Genomic DNA, 25,018 nt, shown 5'->3' on the forward strand with positions numbered 1-25,018 from the left:
AAGTCTGTTTTTTTTTCTATTTATGAGACTTCTTTACTCTCTTGTCACTTCTGTTTTGTTCACCGTATGTAATCAGAGCATGTGTGTTAACATGTACTCAGTGAGCAGAAACCTTCTACAAAACTATGTGATGCTAGAGGGTATGTGTGTGAGCGATGAAGATGAGCTCTTCACCAGGGCTCACCCCACAGGACAGCAGGCATTTGTATAGGAGGAAAAGTGGGCATCATGAATAGGGGTCCTAAGGAGAGCTGGCTTTGAGGATGTCTGTGTGTTCAGGGAGGTTCTGTGAGGGAGCTGACAGAAGGTATTTAGCTGGAAAGGACCAGTTGCCAAGAGATCCTATCATACCATACTTATGACAGGCATAGAAACTTTCCAAGTACAAGATAAGGAAGCCAGGCCTTTCTTTACAGTCCTCAATTCTTCCAATGAGCTAGGACTTGGCATCAAGCAGAAGGGGATATCCACAGAGATAAAGTCAGAACTCAGTTCTGCAGAACCAGGCTGCATAATCTCAGAGGTTTCCAGGGCCAGCAGGAAGATCCCTATTATAAAGAGGCCAGACTATTGATAGCATTAAGAAGGTATTGAGAAAAGAACACAGGAGCTAAAGAGTGGGTGTGAGAGAATCTTCCAATAGGAAGGCTGCCGGGCAGAGAAGAGAATAAACCTAGTGTTGCTACAAAACAGAAGGCACATGACAGATCATGGCTGCACCAGACTGTCTGACCTCACTCTCCACTCCCTTCACGCTTGTCACCAATGGCACCACCAGCCCCGGGGAGGCCCTCCCAAGGCCTGCCAGTCTCCTTACTCTCCAGTCTGTCTCAAATCCTATTGACATTCCCCAGTCCACTGCCATCCCATCCCAAACCTATGCAGGAAACAATATCCCTTTACTGAAAGGAGGGTACAAGATGGGAACCCTCTAACTCCCAAAACTATTTAACAGCAACCTCCCAACACACACTTGGCTCCTTCCTGGCCCTCCTTCCCAGGTAAGGTCCTTCACCTCCTTACCCTCTACCTCCACACAAAGTGGCTACAGAGGGCTACGAGATCTTGTCTTTGTCTTCCTTTCAGGACAGTGATATGAAGGATGCATATGCTCCTTCTGCGGGCAGTCCTAGGTCCTCAGCCTTCTCTTTGTTTTCCTTCCTCTGGTAGTTCTCAAAGAACAGACACGTTCTTTCAGCCCAGAACCATCCCCTTCTTAGCCTCTCCTACTTGGCACGTAGTCCTCACACCTGCAGAAAACTGTTCTCTGACCCCAGGCTGAGTGGAAGCCTGCTTAAATTTGTTTGTTTTTCGAGACAAGGTTTCTCTTGCATAGTCCTGACTGTTCTAGAACTTATTCTAGACCAGGCTGGCCTAAAACTCAAAGATCTGCCTCCCTCTGCCTCCCAAGAGCTGGGATTAAAGACACGTACCACTGCCACTCTGCCCCAGCTTAAATTTCTATAGTACTCTGAACTGTACTCCATAGCCACTGGCAAGACCATCAGTTAGTCATGAGTTTGTCTTTTGGTCTCCATGATGGGAGAGGCCCACATCTGCTAGGCTACCCAGTCTCATCTGCCCAATCTGCTAGTATGCACAAGAGAGGACTACAAAGAGAAACCACACCTGGAGTGGACACACAACACTGTCTCCTAGGCTCCTCAGACTCAGTCCTGGGTTGCAGTGGCTATGCTCCCAGGCCCCTAAATCTCCTCAACTAGAAGATTCCCTGTTCCCATCAGGTTCCATGTAGCACTTTTGGCAGGCAGAAGCTACCAGGAATCCCAGCTGGTGTGATTGTGGTCTCACATCTGGCTACCAGGAAACCTAGGAGAACTTAAGGGCCAGTACTGAGAACCACATGGATATGCCTGAAGCTTACCTCTTCCTTGGCTGGGATCCAATCTGCTTGACAGCCTTTTCCTCGGTGTAAAAGAGCAGGCTCCTCTGCAAGGTGGACACGAGCAGCACTTTCTGGCTGTAATCCAGCTGCACAATGGAAGACGGCTCCTCCAACACAAGGTGTGAGTTGCAGATACCCTGCAAGAGAGCCAGGCCATGGTGGGTCAAAACTGCCCAGCCTCCCTCACAGTGCTTACGCAGATACTTCTTGCTAACTGTATTGAACTCAAAAGTATTCTGTGATGCTGAGCATGGTGTGTATAGCTATAATCTCCACACTTGGGGGACAGAGGCAAGAAGATCAAGAGTTCAAAGTCATTCTTGACCATATGGTGAGTCTGAAGTAAGCCTGAGCAATATGAGACCCTATCTCAACAAAACAAAACAAAACAAAACAAAATAAAACAAAACAAAAAAACCCAAAAGGTATATTTTAATTTTCTCCAGATTCATTGTTAACCTACTGCTATGACATTTGGAAGATTCCTTACTAACAAGAAAACAGTAATACTAACACCTATCTTGTAGTATACCAGGGTTGAAAAGAAATATTAAAAACCTACACATTTCTCTAATAGTTTTCTCATAAATAATTCAAAGAAGAATCCATAGAAATAGGCCATACCGCATATACTAAGTATCTTCTAACATAGGAGAGTATGACTTTGTATGAAAGCTGTGACCGTGACCTGTTCTCAGTCTCTCCACAAGGAGCCTGAAGCAACCCTACAGGCACTATCCTTCAACTGGAAGGGTCACAGAAAAGATGTTAGAAAGAAACTGAAGGGCTGATGGGACGGCTCAGCAGACAAACTGGGTTTGTCACACAAGCCTGATAACCGGAGTTCAAACCCTAGGAACCCATTATTGAAGTAGAAAAACTGACTCTTGAAAGTCGTCCTCTGACCTTGACATATGAATTTGAATTCTCCACACCCCTCCTTACTCATACAATGTATTAAATATGTGATTATAGCATTTACTAGACACATAGTGACTTTCTAAAGGTATTTTACTGCTAATACAAAACACATTCATGTATCAGAAATCGAGTTTTAATCCAAGTACAGTGGCACATGCTTCTAATCCCAGCATTCAGGAGGCTGAGACAGGCTTTATGGTGAGTTCAAAGTCAGCCTGGGCTATATATGAAGACCCAGTATCAAAAAGCCTGTTTCTGCCACTCTTCCCCTCAGTGTCCTTCTCTGGGCTCCATCGGCAAACAACTCACAAAGAAGAGAGGATGAGCCACAAGTTGGTATAGAGGGTCTTTTGTCTATGTGTTACTTTTATTGGTTAAATAAAGAAGCTGCCTTGGCCTTTTGATAGGCCAGCCCTTAGGTGAGTAGAGTAGACAGAACAGAATGCTGGGAAGAAAAAGATAGTGTGGCAGATGCCATGGCTCTCCTCTCCGAGACGGGCACTGGTTAGGCTCATGCCGGTAAGCCACAGTCAAGTGGCAATACAGATTATTAAAAATGGGTGAGATCAATATGTGAGAGTTAGTCAATAAGGGGCTGGAGATAATGGGCCAGGCAGCAATTTAATTAATACAGATCTCTGTGTGATTATTTCAGGCATAAGCTAGCCAAGCGGCCAGGAGCCCATTGCTCCACAATACAACAGAGTGGCACCCAACGTGGGGCTTGAACCCACGACCCTGGGATTAAGAGTCCCATGCTCTACCGACTGAACACTTGATAACCTTGACAAGAGATGTTCCCACAGAGCAGCTGTTCTATGTGGGGTCTGCATAACCCTAGGTCCCTAAGACTCAGACTCTCTCATAGCATATGCCAGGACAAAAACATTTTACAAAATACTGAGATGTTTTTATACGTCTTTTATCTTAAAAGTTTTTAAAATTTTATGTATATGGGTGTTTTTCCTGATGTATATCTGTAAATCATACATTAGGAGGCCTGAAGAGGGTGTCAGATCCCCTGGAACTAGAGTTACAAATGGTTATGAGCTACCATGTGACTGCTGGGAATCGAACCTAGGTCTTTTGGTAAAGCACCCTGTGCTCCTAACCTCTGAGTCACTGATTAACCAGTCTGTCTTCATCTTAGGCTTAAAAGTCATCTAATAGTAAAGATAAACTAGGTCCATTCACGTTTATGATTAAATATGTTTCTCAAGGATTGGGCTATGCCTCACCTGCAACCTTAATGACAAATGGTTCCATACTGCCTATTCCAGGAATGGTAACCATGCTATGCGGCTCCTGTAACTCTGCCTATCTGCGTGCCAAATTGCCCATTTGGAAACCCCCTACCTTGGTGCTATAAAAACCCTTATCTTGCCCATGTTCAACACTGATCTCTTGAACCCCACCTTTAGAGGGAGACAGCCTATGTACACAAATTAAAAACACTTGCTTTAATTAATTTGGCCACAATGATTTAGGTTGGTGGTCTTTCTCCTCACATCTTTGGTATTAACATCATCCTTCCATTCGCATGCCCTTTCCATCACTACTGCCACTTTGCTAAATGGATGTGCATGCCCAACAAAACGCCCTCTAAGTGCTTTCACTGAAAGCACAGGAATCACTGTGTATGGAGCCAATTGGAACCTCAGTATGAACCAGGACCATTGCACCAAACTACAAAGGTCACCATTTACCACCACATACTCACACTAAAAATATGAGTTCCAATGAAGAACATCTTGATAAAGAAAAATGGTAATTTTACCCCTAAGGAATGGTGCTTTTGCACTGGATATCAACAAATTGGATGTGCACACACAGACCTTCTGCAAAATGATGCACAATGGGTCTCAAGGGAAAAAAAAATGACAAACCTGTAGCTGGTGGTGACACATCATGCCTTTAGTCCAAGCACTCAGGAGACAAAGGCAGAGAGGAACTCTGAGTTCGAAGCCAGCCTGATCTAAGAGAAAGTTCCACAATAGCCAGGACTACACAGAGAAACCTTGTTTTGAAAAACCAAAATAAATAAATAGAGAGAAAGAAAAGAAAGGAAGGAAAGAGGGAAGGAAGGAGGGAGGGAGGGAGGGAGAGAAGGAAGGAAGGAAGAAAGGAAGGAAGGGAGGGAGGGAGGGAGGGAGGGAGGGAGGGAGGGAGGGAGGGAGGGGACAAATCTCTGCCATAGGAAGAGTGTAATTCAAATGAGATACTGTTTTTACACACCATTTTTACTTGAAACACTGTAATTACAGGGAATGATGAGGTATTGGCAAACATTATCTATGTAAACAATGAGAGCCTGTTGGTTCAGTATTTGTTACCTTCAACTGAAGATGAGAATCTAGAAAATTTGTATCTCTATAAATTAGACAAGATTCTAAAAGCTGAAGAATTTTTTGACTAGAATGATGGAGATATTAATAATGGCACTTTTCTTTCTTTTTAAAAACTATTTATTTACTTATTTTATGAAATATAGGTGTTCTGTCTGCACGAACGCCTATGCACTAAGTGTATGCTTGGTGTCCCAACAGCCAGAAGAAGGTATCAGATTACATAGGATTAGAGTTGGACAGTTGTGAGCCCCCATGTGGGTGCTGGAAACTGAACCCAGGTCCCCTGGAAGAGCACCCAGTGCTGCTCTCAACTGCTGAGTCATCTCGCCAGCCCCCACCTTCTGATATTATATAATACATGTGTCAACATCTGGAAGATCAGCAGCCTCTGAGATTCCTATTCTACTAAGTGACTGATACATGATACTGAAAATTATGCAAGGGTAAAAGATCTACTCAAAGTAGAAGATAAACTAACAAGTTTTAATGTAACAAGGTAGAAAAAACCCACCAAGGGTTTCAGATTCCACACTGCCATCAGTTTTTAAAGAAACCCCACATGATAGAGCTGCTCCTTGAGGTCACAGTGCAGGCTCCTCTCTCTGAGTGGTCTGAAGCGGTCTTCAGAAGCCTTGGAAACAATATATGCTACTGCCATTACTTTTTATTTTATGCGTATGAGTGCTTTGCCTGGATGCAGGTCTGTGCACCACTTGGGTGCCTAGTTCCCAGAGGCCATAGAGGGTGCTGGATCCCCTGGGACTGAGTTACAGAGAACTGTGAACTACCACTGTGAGTGCTGGGAATAGAACCCAGCTCCTTTGGTAGAGCACCCAGCACTCTTAATCTCTAAGATATCTGTGGTGGTTTGAATAAGAATGGCCCACATAGGCTCATCATATAGGTGTGGCATTGCTGGAGGAAATGTGTCATTGCAGTGGGCTTTAAGGTTTCAAAAACCCATGCCAAGCTCAGTCTTCCTCCCTCCCTTTTCCTACTGCCTACAGATTAGGGTAGAAAGCTGTCAGCTACTGCACCAGTGCCATCCATGCCTGTCTTCTTCCCACCATCATGATAATGGACTAACCTCTGAAACTATAAGCAAACCCCCAATTAAATGCTTTCTTTTATAAGAGTTGCCTGATCATGGTGTCTCTTCAGAGCAATAGAACACTGATTAAGACAGCATCTCTCCAACCCTACCAGTGCTTTTGGCTGCCCACTAAAACTAGATGATAGTCCCTATTGCTGAAGACACTACATGCTTAGGTTGCCAGGCATAAAAAAATCAAGAGCTGAGCTGGAAGCTTACTCCTTGCCACCTAGTTTTCAGAGTGCCAAAAGGTGGTGCAATCCAGGTTTCAAGAGAAAAAAGTCATCAGTCCTACCCAGTTTTGGACCTGTGTGCCATACTACCTACCTGTCAGGCATGGTATGTATTAGTGCAACAGTGGTGTGATTATTACAGGGGTAACCAACCAGTTTCTGCTTAGGTCTAAGCCCACATCACGGGAAAGAATTCATGCCTGCTATTCAAAATCTGGTCAAAAGGCCATAGGTGGAAAGGTCATAGGCACTGGCAGGGAAGTTATTATTGTACTTTTGCTAAATGGACATGTCATACCAATAAAACAAACTTTTTTCTTTCTTTCTTTCTTTTTTTTTTTTTTTTTTTTTTTGAGACAGGGTTTCTCTGCAGCTTTGGGGCCTGTCCTGGAACTAACTCTTGTAGACCAGGCTGGCTTCGAACTCACAAAGATCTGCCTGCCTCTGCCTCCCAAGTGCTGGGATTAAAGGCATACATCACCACCGCTGGGTTAAACTACCTTCTAAATATTTGTGTTTATGCCCTTAGATTAGTGCTTCTCTTAGTGTTAGTCAAAGAAGCCTCCCGCTCCCCCACCAGTGGGTAGAAGTTAACTGCAAAAATTCAAAACTGGGGGGCTGGAGAGATGGCTCAGTGGTTAAGAGCATTGCTTCGTCTTCCAAAAGTCCTGAGTTCAATTCCCAGCAACCACATGGTGGCTCACAGCCATCTGTAATAAGGTCTGGTGCCCTCTTCTGGCCTGTAGGCATACACGCAGACAGAATATTGTATACATAATAAACAAACAAATATTTTTAAAAAATTCAAAACTGATCAAAGTGCTGAGAACACATGAGTATTGAATGCCAAGCCCTAAATAGGACATTTATATTATCCCCTCCAAGGCTCAAGGAACATCTCAGAAGATGGGGACAGAAAGGATATGGGCACCTCAAGACAGGGAAGAGTATTGTGAAATGTTATTTTCTGGGCATAATACGGTCATGAACTCATAGTAGCTTCAACTATCTACACAAGACCAGTGTAAGATTGGGCTCATCAACCTTAAAAAACGGACAGGGGAGGGAATCACAAGACCCTACTTCCCCATAAGGAACTACTGGCAGTCAATGATTGCTTGGGGAGAGAGAGATTTCCTTCAGTGGTGCAGTCACTAGTACATTGTCCATGCTATTGTAAATAAGCTCTAATATTCATGTTTATGGAAGCAGCCCTAATTAAACTCATTAGGCCACATACAAGAAAAAAGAGAGAGTGAGTGAGTGAGGGGGTGAGAGGGAGGGAAGGGAGGGGAAGGAAAAAAGGGAAAGAAGGAAAGGAAGGAATGGGAAGGGAAGGGAAGGGAAGGGAAGGAAAATTCCACGTAATTTTTTATTTGTTTTGGTTTGGTTTTTTTCAAGACAAGATTTCTCTGAATAGCCTTGGCTGTCCTGGTAGCTCTGTATACCAGGCTGGCCTCAAACTCACAGAGATCCACTTGCCTCTACCTCCTGGGTGCTAGGATTAAAGGCATGCACCACCACCGCCCAGCCTGAGCTTTAATTTCCAGGGTATATTTTATAGATATAATTCATACAAAACAAAAACTTTTGGGGTTATCTTTCTAAGAGTACAAAAGGTTTGAGGCCAGAAAGTTTAGAAACTACTACTATGGAGTATTTGTAATAGTTCAGTCTTACATTAGAGGGCTAATAAATCAGTCAGTTCTGCTAGGCATAGTGGCTATCTCAAAACATAACAAAAAAATAAAACAAACAAACTCCACTAAGTTCTTAGAATCTAACATAGGGAATGAAGAGGAAAAACGGGTAGTCCATCAAATGTTTAGTCCATCTGGCAGGCACATGGCCAGACAAAATACGGGCATCATAAAGCCTGATCTGCAGCAGGAAAGCCGCGGGCTTTGGAGCAGAACCTATTTGAACTGAGTCTTCCAGGTCTGTGCTTGTGCCCCTGGATTGAATCCTGGAAATAAGAACATACTGAGGGGCTGCCAAGATGGCCCAGTGGGTAAAGGTGCTTTGCTGTCTAGTCTGATGACCTGAGTTTGATCCCTAGGACCCATATGGTGGAAGGAGAGATGACTCCTGCAAGTTGTGCTCTGACTCCACACAAACACTGTGGAAAGTGTGTAAGGTCACAAGCCCCACACACAAAATAAATAAAAGTGAAAAAAAAAAAGTTTAAATGATGGACAGTCCAGGTGCTATGATGGGCATCTAAAGTGACATGTGATGGAGGAAGAACACGATGCTACTGCCAACTCTCTCCTCCACCACCTCTCCCACAGGTCTTCTGTGTTGGCTGGAGGTAAGTTCTCCGTTCACTGGATCACTACCCTCCGTCCACAGACATGACTAGAAACATGTACAACTTGTTCCTTTGTTCATTCGGAGAAACTTTTACTATTCAACTCTAGCTGGCGTGGCATTTCCTCTGCAGCCCAGGCTGGCCTTAACCTCAAGAAGACCCCCTACTTCAGCTCTCAGGTGCTGAAATTACAGAGCATCACGTCTGCTCAGGTACAATTTTTACTGTTGGTTTTGCAGGCCACCTCATTAGTCAGTGCAGAAGTTTATAAAACACTGAAGCTGTCTGAGAGAAAACTCTGTAAGTAACACTTGGCAGCGCAGGGCACAGTGGTGGAGAGCACGAGCCGCTGGAAAGGAAGGAAGGAAGCAAGACTGCAATATGCTACAGATCTCTGAAAATCACCTCACCTGGTCTAGATCGAGAGAGGAGTAGACGATCTTCCCCTTGTCATCTCCGGAGAACAGCTTCATCCCATTGGGGCTCCAAGCCAGAGCTGTAATGCTGGTTTTGTGAACACCAGTGACATCAAATCTCCGAAGCTATAGGTGACAACAAGGAAAGGAGAGGTGAGCGACTGCAGTTACGGGAATGTCACTCCGACTCTGGGAGGAGCTGGCTTCCCACACAGAACTGTGCACCATGCTCCCTATGTCTATTCATATTCTAAACTGAGATGGGCCAACAAGACGGCTCATTGGATAACAGTAATTGTGGTCAAGCCTGGGGATGTGATTTTGATCTCTGGAACTCATGTGGTAGAAAAAGAGAACTAACTCCTCCAAGATGTTCTATGACCTCTATACATAAACTGTAGTACATTGTGTGTGTGTGCGTGCACACACACATACACACACATATATACACACACAAATACAATTTTTTAAAAAACCTCACAGAGAGCACACAGGGAATTAAGTAAAAAGAAGAGCACTGATTTGTGCTTTATGATCAACACCCCATGCAGGGACAAAGACATCACCTAGTTATAAGTAGCACAATGTTATGCTGAATCACGTGATTTCTAGGCAGGTAAGTACCACCACACCTTTCTGACTATGTAGACCAGGTGGTCTCTCAGAGGGACCCACCTGTCTCTGCCTTGGGAGTGCAAGGATCAAAGGTGTGCCCACCACACCCAGCTCTGAGGATTTCTCATCTTAAAGATGCATGAGGACCCTGCCAAGAAGGAAAGCAGTGCTAGAACCTGAGCACTCACCTGCTTGTTCCTCCCCGGCAAGGAAGACACAAGCTGGAAAACGGCAACCCTCCCAGAGGCGGTGCCTGCTGCCACAAGGTCATCAAAGCAGCTCAGCAGCTTCACCACAGTGATAGACTCTGTCTTTCCCTGAAGGAGGACATGCCAAAAACAAATCATCAGAGGCACGTAGATGAGAAAAAGAAAACTAGATGTAAAACCGGAAACATGAAGCTAGATCCCTGGGCTGCAGCATATAAATTCCTAGCTGGAAATGTGCACAAGTCAGAAAACAAATGAATCTAGGCTCCCTGCCTTACTGTTATTGTTATTATTAACAGAACCCCAAATTATGATTTTGTATAATTTTGGTACAGTATATCCATAATGCATAGTCATCATCCATTTCCAGAATTATTTTCACGTTGTGAAGTGGGAACTTTACACCTACTAAGTAATAAGCCCCAATAGCTTTTAATTCCAGCACTAGGGAGGTAAGAGGCCAACAGATCTCTGAGTTCAAGGCCAAGCTGGTATACAGAGAGAGTTCTAGGACAGTCAGGGCTATGCAGAGAAACCCCATCTGAAAAATCAAAGCAAGCAAGCAAACAACAACAACAACAAAAAAACCCCACAAAATGTTGCAAGTGTTCTAATTGGTCTTAATAATAAAAACCCAGAGCCAGATTATTGGAGTAAATGCAGAAAGATAAGAGACAAAGGAACAAGAAACAGCCAACTCTTATTTTGCTAACTCCTTAGTTGAAAAAGGGCTGAATTCCTGTCTCCTCCCACCTTATATTTCTCTTTCTGCCCAGCCATATCACTTCCTGTCTGTCTGTACAGACCTCCAGACCTCTATGGTTAACTAGTGGCTAACTCCACCTGCTGATCTTCAGGCAAGCATTTGTCCCCCTTTTTGCCTAAAATAAAAAGGTTATAACTAATATAAGAAAAACTATATACAAAAAGTAAAATAACTATATACAATATATACAGGCAATAAGTACATTAACAACGTCTAGTCCATTAGCAAATGATAAATTCATAGAAAATACTCCATATCTATCCTATCTTGATGAGTTCAAAAGGTTGTACCTAATTCACTTTCTGTTCTAACTTGCAATACCCAAACTATCTTTTAATGTTTCTCAACCTTTACAAACTTTACACCTTTTTAGTGAATTTTAGTTCTCAATCCAGTAAAAAAGAAAACTGTAACTTTAAAGTCTTCAAATCCATCTGACCTGAGAAGGAAATAATATTACCAGAGTAAGCTGGTAATATTATCTCTCCAAAAAACGTGAGAAATGACAAAAACAGCTGGCTGCCTGGACAGTCACCCAAGGTTCCTCTGCCATATTGGAGCATCCATCCTCAGCCTACAGGTCTAGCATATCTGACAGACTTTTTGTTAAGCAGAATAAAGTTAAGGGCTGTCCTGCTTGTCTTGGCAAGCTTGGCAATCACTTTCTTTTGTGTCCTGCTTGTTCAATTTGGACAGCATACTGTCAGCAGTCAAGGCAAAAGCACTTTCTTGCCCAATGGCTTACTTTTGCCACAAAGAAAGTAAACTCCATATGGAGTTTCTTTGATGCCCATCATCCTCTCTGAAGTAGACTGGTGCTGCCAGGAGTAGACATGTCTCATTGTCATATATACAAAAATAAAAAAGAAACATGTTATTAAAACATCTTAAATGCCATAATCTGCAGATCTCTGAAGTGTTTGCAGACAACCTGTCTATCTAAAATATATCGGTTTTATTTTGAAAGCATACCTAATATAAGTTTGATTGTAATGACTAACTACTAACTTGCATCCCTTTATACCTCAATTAGTTGGTAATGATAACTTTCAAGGACTAGAAATTTATATTACATTGCTAAGTGAGTTATGTAGTTACAATACCTTGAATAAGATTAGAAATGTATATACAGTATGTTCTAACAAAAATAATCTTAAATTTGTATCAATTTACAAAAATCCGTATCAATGCAAAATATTTAAAACTAATAGTTGCTTTTTTGGTTTAAAAGTAGATTCAATAATCTACCTTTTGGGGCTGGAGAGATGGCTCAGTGGTAAGAGCATTGCCTGCTCTTCCAAAGGTCCTGAGTTCAATTCCCAGCAACCACATGGTGGCTCACAACCATCTGTAATGAGGTCTGGTGCCCTCTTCTGGCCTTCAGACATACACACAGACAGAATACTGTATACATAATAAATAAATATTTAAAAAATAATCTACCTGTTTATCCTATTTCTATATCCCCTCCTTTTTCTTTTCAGAGTAGACTCAATCATCTACTTATCCATCCTATCAAATCTATATCCCGTTTTTCTTTTCAAAACAAGAACCCTGAATCTAAACTCCTTTGTTTAGCATTTTTTCTAACCATTACCAATAACAACTTTTAACTAATCCCCCCAAACAATAACAAATATCCATGACCTAATGAAAGACCAAAAATCACCCACCCATTCCCAACTCTTGAGAATGTGGGCGTCATGTTATCAAATTTACTTCTGCTGTCTGGGGGCAATGGCATCTTTAGAGGATCCTGAAAAGAAAATTCTGGGTTAATTGTCAAGTCCTGGGAGAGGAAGCTCTATCATTGGTTATCAAGTATCTGTGTAATGGGAAAGTGTAGGGCTTGTCTCAAGTCCTGGGTAGAGTAGTCTGTTAAGTTAGATCACTAGCCACATAGAAATTGTCCTGAGCAGTTTGTAGTCCAAAGCTAGTCCTTAGGTGGTGTTTTCCTAGAACTCATGGAATCGTCGTTGTGGGGCCCCATGCTCCTTTTGGAAACTTCAAAAGTTGTTGCTAGGCGTGGTATTGGCGAACTGCAGAAAACTTAAATATTTTAAATGAGATATGCAGCAGATCTCAAAGAGGTTAAAGGATCATAGTTTGTTATGTACACACATCCAGAGTACAAAAACTTAATTCCTAGTTACTCAATAGAGACTCAAACCCAAAATCATGTACAGGAAACTAGATGAGGCCTTCTTCTAGAATTAATTAGTACTCTATACAACCACTAATATCATGACAAAAATTTTAAAATATATATGTGTGTGTGTGTGTGTGTATTCAATCTTGGAAATTTTGAGATAATATTTATACCTTAAGAAAAGCTTTAAAGAGTCAAAATAAAACCAAAGGATTAAGAGATTAGTGGCAATAGAATAGTCCCAAAATTTTGATTTTTCTCTTGTTCCATATCAGGTCACTCTTCTGTCATGAGACAGAGATTTGGGACTTTACTTCAAAAAGAATGCTTGGATTTAGAGAAGGAGAGAGACATACTCCAACTCCAAAGCCAGCTTTAATTTTCAACAGTATTGGGACTACGAAAAGAACATTTGCATTATATGTCTGTAGAGAAGAGCAGAAACAAACATTTGGGAAGATTTATGAAATTTTATCCTGTTGAAAATGTAATACATCAATAGGCCAATTTACTCTTTTTCTTGGGACATTATTTTTCTGGATGATTTGTCCTTTTTCTTCAAATGTCTCATGTATCCACGGGTCTTAGGATTCATTAACTGGATACCTTTATTCTCCTGAAAAGACAAAAACAAAACCCTGCCCCAACCCTAACTTTAGGGAGGTTCTCTTGTGGCAAGTTATATGTGATCAAATGAGAAGCACTTGTTAGTTGTATAAGTTACTTTAGATTGAATGGCAAACTGGTTAATGAACTATCACCTCTTCTAATCAAGAAGTCTCTCTTGTTTAAACTGAACCTTTATCAATTTAGATGGTATCCACAGACCTTTTACTCCTGTGGATACAAAAGCAAAACCCCTTCCCCAATGTAACACATGTCCTGGTTTCCATTCTGAAGTCAACACAATTTTAAAGTATATAGGCTGATTTAATTCTGTAGTTTTTTTCTATTATCCAAAATCTTTCCACAGGTGTCATCCTTTCTCATTAGAATTTAGAATATTCAAAGTGAATAAAGCATTATAAATCTATTTCTGGGGTCTTTATTATCCCTTTCTGTTTATTTAGCATATTCTTTAGAATTCAATTTGATCTTTCTATGACTGCTTGTCCTGTAGGATTGTGCAGTATACCTGTACTATACTTTATTGTGGCGGCCACACCTACACTTCGCCATTACAAGATGGCGCCGAGGGCTGAAGTAAACAAGTATGTGGCGCGAACTTCTCGCGCCACATCTACCTAGCAACAGGCTTCCACCAATCCTTTTCTGCCTCATCGCCTGATCAGTAGACACGCCCCGTCCTCCTGTATATAAGCCGCCACCCAGCCCGGCTCGGGGGGGGAGGGGCCCCCTGCTTCCAGCTCTCCCTCAACCAAGCAGCGCTTCAATAAAGTGTGATCAGAGAAGAATCCTGTGTCAGTGGTGATCTTTCCCCGCTGGTTGGGGCTCGCTCGCCGCAGCTGGTGCCGAAACCCGGGAACTTCAGCGGACACACGCGGGGGAGGGGGGGGGGGGCGCCGAAGAGGATTCAGAACTCTACACACGAAGCGGTCGGCGCCGGTAAGTATCCTCAGGTATGCTTCTTGGAGGAATTAGTCCTTTGTGGTTTGCATTAGCAGTGGTTGTTTTTGCTGTAGTGGTTTATGCCTTTTGCATTTTTATCCGTTGTCATAGACCAGGAGAGGAGTGTCGCTGCTGCAACATCTAAAACGAAAGTAAGTCCGTGGCAGATAATGCGACTTTTCTGCCCTCTTGTAAGCCCCTTGTAGAAAAGTGAGCAAAGATGGGCAACGATCAGTCTGTCTCCGGTGCATGCGATTTTGTAGATCCCATACAGCGGTTACTCCAGGAGAGAGGATTGAAAATCTCGAAATCCACCATAAAGGTGATTGTCGGGGATATTGATCGCACGGCGCCGTGGTTTGCAGTGTCTGGGGATCTAAATCTGCATTGCTGGAGAAAGCTAGGCAAAGATTTGGAGGCAGCAAAGGAACAGGGGCAATTAAAGAAGGGAACTTATCCTTTTTGGAGATTAGTACACTCCTGCTTGAAAGACGGAAAAAATGTAGAGGAGTTAAGAGAAGGAAGGAAGATGCTGGCGAGACACCAGGACAGCCTTTCAGAAGCAGGTTCAAAGACAGAGGAGGATACTGAAGAAAAGTGCACGGTAATAAGGAACAAAAAAGGGGAAAAGAAAGATATAAAAGAAAAGGAGGATCCTAAGATAAATAAACCTTCAGCACCTCCCTTGTATCCGGTGCTGGATGAATTCGCAGCCTTGCGGCTGTCTGAAGAGGAGCTGTCAGAGGCAGAGGAGGAGAGCTTAGAGGAGGAAGATGCACGTTATGAGGAGGAGAGATATGGGCCAGTTCTAAAAGCGCCCACTAGAGAGCTTCCCCCTCCTTACGTGCAGCCCAGGAGTAACTGCCATTTCATCGACAGGGGCACTCTTGCGCAGTTAGCTGTGCATTATCCACCTTCAGTGGTGGTATTTCCTGTCTTTGAGGATCAAAATCAACAAAGATATCATGAGCCAGTCCCTTATAAAGAGTTAAAAGATTTAGTGGAAGCGGCAAAGACTTATGGAGCTAATGCGCAGTATACTCGCACATTGCTGACTCGGTTGACCACCAGAGCTATGACACCAACGGATTGGTGGGAGATCACTAGAGCATGCCTCTCTACAGGTCAGTATCTAGATTATAGATCTATCGTGGTAGAGGCCGCCCATACTCAAGCTCGGGTAAATGCACAAATGCCAAATCGAGCTCCCTGGAATGCAGATATGTTATTAGGGCAGGGACGATGGACAGCTAATCAGACAGCTTATCCAGTGGAGGTATATCAACAGATTAATGAAATTTACACAAGAGCATGGAAAATGATACCAAAAAGAGGTGAAGTGACGGGCAACCTTACTAAAATTATTCAAGGCCCTACTGAACCTTTTTCGGAGTTTGTGGCTCGCATGATGGAAGCTGCAGGAAAAGTTTTCGGTGAGGCGGAAGAAGCTATGCCTCTGGTTCAACAGCTAGTGTTTGAACAGGCTACTAAAGAATGTAAGAGAGCCATCATGCCATGGAAAAATAAAGGGCTGGATGCTTGGCTCAAGGCCTGCCGAGAGATAGGCGGCCCTCTAACTAATGCTGGTCTAGCGGGCGCTATGCTAGCGGCATCTAGAGGGCAGGGGAGATCAGGTTCCTGTTTTAACTGCAGGAAGCCAGGGCATGTGCGTAAAAACTGCCCCCAAGGCACACAGCAAAAGAGCCAAAGCCAAAGACAGCCTGGCACATGTCCGCGGTGCAAAAAGGGAAAACACTGGGCGAATGAGTGTTGATCCGTAAAGGATATCAATGGACAGCCCATACCCAATGCCACACCGGCCATGTCAAAAAACGGGCAGAAGGGCCCACTACCCCAGGGCCCGAGAATTTATGGGGCAATTCAGGAGCCAAACATGAGACCACCCCAGTCATCAGAAGGGCCACCACAGGCTCCGCAGGGTTGGACCTCCGTGCCACCACCGGATTGGTACTGACTCAGAGTATGGGTGTTCAAGCTATAGACACAGATATGTCAGGACCTCTGGAGGAAGGAACAGTGGGACTAGTCTTAGGAAGATCCTCCAGTACTCTTAGAGGGTTATTAGTGCTACCTGGAGAGATCGACCCTGACTACAAAGGCATCATTAAGGTAATGTGTCATTCTCCGTTTGGCATCATTTCGATTGCACCCGGAGATCGTATCGCACAATTGTTAATTCTTCGATCAGACCATGAAAAATTTCCTGCTTGTGAGAAAGAGAGGGGCGAGCGAGGGTTCGGCTCCTCTGGGGTTGAGCTAGCATGCTTGTCTATAGGACTTGATGATCGCCCCATGTGTACCCTAGAAGTAGAAGGAAAGCTCTTTACGGGCCTATTGGATACCGGAGCGGACAGAAGTGTGATGCGTAAACAGGATTGGCCGAAGAGGTGGCCGTTACAGACGGCTGCACAAACCTTACAGGGTCTAGGATACCAAAATACTCCAGATATGAGTGCTAAGCAATTGCATTGGAGGATGGAACACAGTCAAGGCACTTTTCAGCCTTTTGTCATAGACCTCCCTTTAAATTTATGGGGAAGGGATGTACAACAACAATTAAAATTGATAATTACCAATGATTATTCTCAAGTGAGTAAAGATATCATGAAGGCACAAGGCTTTGTGCCAGGAAAAGGGCTGGGGGCTCGCCTTCAAGGTCGAAGTGACCCCGTGTTGCCCACTCCCAAATCTGATCGGAAGGGCTTGGGTTTTTCCTAGGGGCCACTGATGATGCGTTACGCATCCCCTGGGGCACAGATACACCCGTTTGGGTGCCTCAGTGGCCCCTGTCTATGGAAAAGCTCCAGGCCGCACACATATTAGTTAAAGAACAACTTCAGCTTGGTCATATTGAACCTTCTGTGTCTCCTTGGAATTCCCCTATTTTCATCATAAAAAAGAAATCAGGAAAATGGAGGCTGCTGCATGACCTTAGAGCAGTTAATGCACAGATGCAACTCATGGGATCTGTCCAAAGAGGGTTGCCTCTTTTAAGTGCTTTACCAAGAGATTGGCCTGTTTTTGCCATAGATGTTAAGGATTGCTTCTTTTCTATACCCTTGCATGTTTTAGATAAACATCGTTTTGCATTTACTGTTCCCTCTATAAATCATGAACAGCCTGATGAACGCTATCAATGGAAGGTTTTACCACAGGGTATGGCCAACAGTCCCACCATGTGCCAGCTATACGTGGATCAGGCGTTACAACCAGTGAGACGTAGTTTTCCAAAAGTTAGGCTGATCCATTACATGGATGATATCCTATTGGCAGCAAAACAAGAGCATATGCTAGAACGGGCATTAGTTGCCCTGGAGGCATCCTTAAAACAAAAGGGGCTGATTATTGCCGCCGATAAGATTCAAAAGACAAGTATTATAGAGTTTTTAGGAGCCCGTGTTACCCCAAAACAGATTTTTCCACAAAAAATTTGCATTCGCACATCACATTTACGCACTTTAAATGATTTTCAAAAATTGCTCGGAGATATAAATTGGCTGAGAGGATATCTCCCCATTACTCGTGAGGTTTTGCAGCCGTTATTTTCCATATTAGAAGGAAATCCTGATGTTACATCACCTAGAGAACTTACACCCAAGGGCAAAGATGCATTAAAGATAGTAGAAAAGGCCATAGAACAAGCACAGGTTCTTCGGTTTGATCCAGAACAGCCATTATTGCTCTGCATTTTGCGCACTGCTGGCCATCCTACTGGAGTATTGTGGCAGACAGGCCCGATTTGGTGGATACATGGTCATACTCTTGGCTCGCGCACATTAAGCTATTATCCTGATTTAGTGGCACAACAGGCCTTATTGGGAGTGAAGTTCAGCTTGACCACCTTTGGCAAAATGCCAGAAAAGTTAATATTGCCCTATACCAAAGATCAAATTGAGGTTTTGACAGGGACTGCTGATGATTGGGCCGTATTGATTTCCTCATATTCAGGCGTTATTGATAATCATTATCCGTCTGATAAATTGCTGTCCTTTATGGCACAGAATGTTGTATATTTTCCAAAGATTACCAGTGCTTCTCCTTTGAATAATGGCTTGACTATTTTTACTGATGGGTCCAAAACTGGAATTGGAGCCTATATGGTATATGGCTCCCCGCCTGTTACTCTGGAATTTCGCTCTGGAGCACCCCAAGTCGTGGAGTGTCAAGTAGTATTGGAGGTCTTTAAGGCCTTTCCCCATCAGCCTTTTAATTTGTATTCTGATTCATGCTATGTAGTTAATGCTGTAAAACATCTGGAAGTGGCTGCATATGTTAAACCTAGTAGCATGGTTGCATCTTTGTTATTACAAATTCAGAATTGTATAGTTCAACGTGCTAAACCATTTTTTATTGGTCATATTAGAGCTCATTCCGGTCTTCCTGGACCTATGACTGAAGCTAATGATATGGTTGATAGGGCTACCAGGGAAATGGCTTTAGTTGCCCTGGATCCTATGCAATCGGCTGAACAATTTCATAGAAAGTTTCATGTGCCTGCAAATACCCTTCGCCTTAAGTTTAATATTACTCGCGACCAAGCGCGTGAGATAGTTAAACAATGTTCCTCCTGTGTGGTTTTTCATCATCCGCCTCATATTGGGGTTAATCCACGTGGGTTAAAGCCACTTACCCTTTGGCAGATGGATGTTACTCATGTTTCAGAATTTGGCAAACAAAAATATTTGCATGTTTCTGTGGACACTTGTTCAGGTGTTATACATGCCACCCCTTTATGTGGTGGAAAGGTCCTTCACGTAAAGACCCATTGCCTAGAAGCCTGGGCTGCTTGGGGCAAGCCTTATTCTTTAAAAACTGATAATGGCCCGGCATATGCCTCTAAAAGTTTTCAACAGTTCTGCTCTATTTTTGAAATTAATCATATTACTGGTTTGCCCTATAATCCACAAGGACAAGGCATCGTGGAAAGGGCTAACCGCACCATTAAGGAATTGCTTCAAAAACAAAAAGGGGGAATAGCCGAGGGCGCATCCCCGCGAGATAGAATATCTCTCGCTCTCTTTACATTTAATTTTTTGACCTTGGATTCCAATGGCCGTTCAGCCGCGGAAAGACATATGGACCACAGACACAGAAATACAGAATTAGTAAAATGGAAGGATGTAATTGATAATAAATGGTATGGACCGGACCCTGTGATACAGAGGTCCAGGGGAGCTGTTTGTGTCTTTCCTCAGAATCGGCCAGACCCGGTGTGGATCCCTACCAGACTGACAAGAATCGTGACAACACTGGAACAGCCTGACGAAGAGCAAGGAGATGTTGCTGCTCCTGATCCTGTTGGTGAACCTGCCGGTTCCAGTTGAATCTGAAGAATCTTATTTCTGGGCTGTGGCCCGTACATGGCCCATTCCAATTCCTGTTCACAATGAGTCCACAATATTGCCACAATTTTTTGTTGATAGTTGCCAATTGAACTTAGTTTGCAAAAAGGTGGATGCACAGGAACAAAAATTTAATCAAACTGTAGTGCCCCTAGCAGGAACTTTATGTTTTACCACAAATCAGAGCACTTCTATCTCAGACTGCATCTTGCTAGATGCCATGAATCTTACTGTAGCTAGAGATCCATTTTTAGAAGATACCCCCAATTTTTTGAGAAAGGCCATTAGCGTAGCCCTGCCTCAGGTCAGATCTGGAGCTAAATCTGGATCTGGCTCCTATTCCGGTTCCAATGATACTGTTAATGTTACCACTTATGGGATAAGTTGCAACCTTACAACGCCCAATTGGGTACAGGTTAGCAAGATTAATAATAGTGATTCACAGGTTGGCAATAGTAATCATACTAGTAATAATATTTTTTCTTGGTCTGTCCCTAGATGCTCTGGTAATGATTTGAGCTATCCCCCTGAATTTGTGGATTGCAGAGGACGATATGATAAGTTTTACAATAATTCTGGATGGGTTCTTAGGAATCTTAACCATTTTAAGGTTAAAAGAAAACTTATGATAAAGGTTGGATCACCCTTTACACCATGGATACTTATGAATTCCAGAGGAGCTATAACTGAGTTGTCTCCATTTGCTACATTTGTTTGCTCTGGAATAATTGTGTTAAATAATTATACAGGGATTATGAATCACACTTCTAAAGAAATTAATATAACTAGTGTAGAGAAAAAACATAATACTACTCTACGGCAGACCAGAGTTTGCCTGGATCCTCCCTTTGTCTGGCTTTTGTTTAATACTACAGGGAGTTCAAATAATACTGCAGTTGATTGCAAGAAGGATAATTGCTCTCTGTCACAATGTTGGAATTTCCGCCATTCAGGTGCGATTGTTATGCGCATCCCTACCTTTGTGTTTTTGCCTGTAAAAGCCAATCCTAAGAACTTCCCATTAGCCACCCTGGTTCGCCGGAAAAGGGATTTTGGCATTACAGCAACTATTGTGACGGCTATTGCAGTGTCTGCTGCGGCGGCTGTTACTGCAGGAGTAGCTATGGCCAATCAAGTTCAGACAGTTACTATTATCAATTCCGTGGTACAAAAAACCTCGGACGCTATGTATATACAAGAAAAGATTAACCATCAATTAATGTCAGGTATTTTATTGTTAAATAAGAGAGTTGATTTGGTGGAAAGAAATATGTTAGAAATGTTTGATATAGTTACCTTTGGTTATGTGGATCGTACTAAGCACTTGTGTGTTACCCCCTATACTGCTACCCTTAATGAATCCCGAGCGATTTCTCAATATCTAAATGGCAATTGGACAAGGGAATTGGAACAATTGCAAGCCAATTTTAGTTTGAAGATTTTGGCTTTGAATCAAACCCAGGCGACTATGGTTTCGCTGGGGGAATTTACAGATTGGCTGGTAGATACCTTTTCATATATTAAGGAATGGGCAGGGGTTGGCGTGCTAGGATTAATATTAACTTCGGGAGTGATATTGGCGTTGTTTCTGATTCTAAGGCTGATTCGGGTAAGGAAACGGGAAAAGGTAGCCATTGCACGTGCCCTCGCAGCCTTGGAGGCCGGCAACTCCCCCCAAGCTTGGATCAGCATCTTACAGGACTCCTGACCCTGATCCCTGCTTTTGCACCCGAAGGCCATTGAGCCATTGCACTCGGAAAGAGGGATCGATGAGGTTCCCCTGAATCTGGGGACGTTTTGTCCTGGACAGGAGGTTTTGCACCTAAGAGTGCACTGAGTAGATCCACTCAGGAGGTCATGACCTTATGCACATGGGTAGTCCTATAATACTTTTCCCATCCCTGAGAAAACTAGGACACTTCATTTTTCAGGGTAAGGTCTTCTGGCCTCAACCTTGACTGTCTCTGCGCTAAAACAAAAAAAAAAAGGGGAAACTGTGGCGGCCACACTTACACTTCGCCATTACAAGATGGCGCCGAGGGCTGAAGTAAACAAGTATGTGGCGCGAACTTCTTGCGCCACATCTACCTAGCAACAGGCTTCCACCAATCCTTTTCTGCCTCATCGCCTGATCAGTAGACACGCCCCGTCCTCCTGTATATAAGCCGCCACCCAGCCCGGCTGGGGGGGGGGGGCGCCCTGCTTCCAGCTCTCCCTCAACCAAGCAGCGCTTCAATAAAGTGTGATCAGAGAAGAATCCTGTGTCAGTGGTGATCTTTCCCCGCTGGTCGGGGCTCGCTCGCCGCACTTTATGTTATAATAAGTAGAAACTGTTTCATTTTCTTAGAGACATATGCTGAAGCACTGTCACTCTTAATCTGTGCAGGTATACCCGTGATAGCCACAACTTCTAGCAGATATGTGATTATAGAATCAGTCTTTTTCAAACTCAAAGTAGTCATCCATTGAAATCCAGAATAGAAATCAATGGTGTGGTAGATATATTTTAATTTTCCAAATCCTACAAAATGAAACACATCCATCTGCCAGATTTCATTCTCTGAGTACCCTTAGGGTTATTTTCTGTAGGTAGTAAACTTAAATTAAGTAAATTAAGACAATTTCTTATAATTTCCTTGGCTTGTTTTTTTTTATGAAATTCTGAGGCCTCCAGCACATTTCCTATCAATAGTTGATCAATTTCTTTATTACCTTGTGCTAGAGGGGCTGACAGATCTGTATGGGATTGGATGTGTGTAATAAATATGGGATGATTCCTATTCCTGATTATTTCTTGTAACTGGATAAATAATAAAGTCAATTCTATATCATCTGGTACAACTCCTTCTGCATATTGTGGTTCAGTAACTATGTTGAGAAGTTCCATAAAATCTATTAAAATACCATGAGAATAGCATATAATTCTAACTTTTGGACAGAATCATAAAGGCTTTGAGCCACTCTACTTAAATTTTCTGATTTATAACCTGCCTTTCCTGATTTATTTACATCAGTATAGAGTGTAAGGGCTCCAAATATTAGTGTTCCCTGTACAATGAAAGGAAGAATCCAGTTAGTTCTCTTTATAAGTTGACTTCTGGTGCTTTCAGAATATTTGTTGTTAATGTCTCCCAAAAAATTACTGAAAGTTCTTTGCCTAGGTTCATTTTCTGCTCAAAAGTTGTTAATTTCATCATTAGTAAAGGTACTATAGTTTCTGCTGGGTCTATTTGTGCTAACTGACAAAGTCTCGATTTTCCTTTTGGAACCAACTCAGACATTTTTCACATAAGTTTTAAATTTTACTTTGTTTGTATAGAGAAAGATCTATTCTAAGATAACATCTTCCCCTCTGCATTAATATTCCTAAAGGAGAATGCTTAGAGGGTAAAATAACCAAAATGCAATCAAGCTTTGGATCCACATGTGCATCCTATAATTTTTTTTCCACCAAAGCCAATTCTATCTCAGCTTCAGTTGATAATTCTCTTGGATGATTTAAGTCCTTGTCATCATGTAAGCTTTTGAACAATTTACTCAGTTGATCATTTTAACCCAACAGTAGGCCATAGGTAGGAAATGACTCCTAGAAATCTTTGACCATCATTAAGAGTCTACAATTGATCTCTCCAAATTTGCACCTTTTGGGGTCTAATTTTTGGGGGAACTGTAACTGGAGGTTTCTCTCCCGCCCACCAGTTCCTAAATAACCACTCAGAGACTTAATATTAATTACAAACTGTTTGATGGTTGGCTCAGGCTTTTTATTGGCTATCTCTACATATAAATTATACATTTCTAAAATACGTATCACTACATGCCCTGTGGCTTACCACTAATGCTCTGGCATCTAACTCCTTCAGCAGCTGCTGGTGTCTCCCAAACTCTGTCTTCTTTTTCCCTGTATATTTGTTTGAATTTTTCTGCCTAGCTATATTCTGTCCTGCCATAGGCCAAAGCAGCTATTTTATGAACTAATGATAATAAAAACATATTCATATCACACAGAAAGATATCCCACAGCAAAGACCTATTTTATATCCTAAATAATTAATAGAATCTCCTCTTTGTATTTTTTCAGCAGCAATTTGTAATCCCCAACAAGGCAATTTTTTCTACAGTTCTTCAAACATTCTTTCTAAAATATCTACATTTGAATCAGCTAGTAAAATATTGTCCATATAATGGTAAACTATATATTGAGGCAATTGCTTACATATCATTTCCAATGGATCACTTACAAAATACTGGCACAGGGTAGGGTCTATTTAACATTCCCTATGAGAGAACCTTCCATTGATATCTTTTAGCAGGCTGAGAATTACTATAAGCAGGCACTGAGAAGGCAAATCTTTCTATTTTTTCTTGTAAATGTATAGTGAAGAATCAATTTTTAAATCAGTAACTATAAGAGGCCATCCTTTAGGTACTAGAGAAGGCAGAGGAATGCCAGACTGTAGAGAGTCCATCGGCTGAATCACCTTATTAACAGCTCTTAGATCTGTTACCATTTTCCATTTTCCAGATTTCTTTTTAACAACAAATACAGGAGAATTCCAGGGGTTGGTTGATTCTTCAATATGCTGAGCATCTAGTTGCTCCTGTACCAAATGTTCTAAAACCTGCTGTTTCTCTATTGCTAAAGCCCATTGCTTATCCCATACAGGTTTGTCTGTCAACCATTTTACAGATAGGGCTGTTGGTGCCTCTGAAATAGCAGCAGGTGCTGTGATTTGTTCTTGAACAACCTGAATGGTCAGTTGTACAAGACAACTGTTGACTGTTCTTCATAAAACCTTTAATATTTTCCACAGAAACACACGTTAATTTATACTTTGTTTCTAAGATTGGGGGAATGTTAATCTGAGTATTCCATTGCTGTAACAAATCATGTCCCCACAAATTCATTGCTAAGTTAGCCACATAGGGTTTTAATATTCCTCTCTGTCCTTCTGGTCCTATACATTCAACCCATCTTGCACTCTGCTTTACCTGAGATAAAGTTAAAATCCCTAAAAGCTGAACATTTACATCCTGAAGAGGCCAATTTGGATGCCAAGATTCTGATGAAATTATTGTTACATCTACATCCACACCTGTGTCTAACCAGACCTTCAAT

At 42.4% G+C, this 25,018-nt stretch overlaps 1 protein-coding gene across 2 annotated transcripts in view; it reads right to left on the reverse strand.

Annotated features, from left to right (window-relative positions):
* The window catches only part of Tecpr2 (tectonin beta-propeller repeat containing 2), a 112,120-nt gene that overhangs the window by 56,782 nt on the left and 30,320 nt on the right, over positions 1 to 25,018 (reverse strand). For both annotated transcript variants that reach the window (XM_038335970.1, XM_038335972.1), the window contains exons 3-5: positions 10,032 to 10,160; positions 9,223 to 9,354; positions 1,886 to 2,043 (exon numbers count right to left, since the gene is read on the reverse strand). In XM_038335970.1, the coding sequence (XP_038191898.1) occupies positions 1,886 to 2,043; positions 9,223 to 9,354; positions 10,032 to 10,160 (419 nt within the window). The remainder of the gene's footprint in view (positions 1 to 1,885; positions 2,044 to 9,222; positions 9,355 to 10,031; positions 10,161 to 25,018) is intronic.

Source organism: Arvicola amphibius, chromosome 7, assembly GCF_903992535.2.
Source record: "Arvicola amphibius chromosome 7, mArvAmp1.2, whole genome shotgun sequence".
Lineage (NCBI taxonomy): Eukaryota > Metazoa > Chordata > Mammalia > Rodentia > Cricetidae > Arvicola > Arvicola amphibius.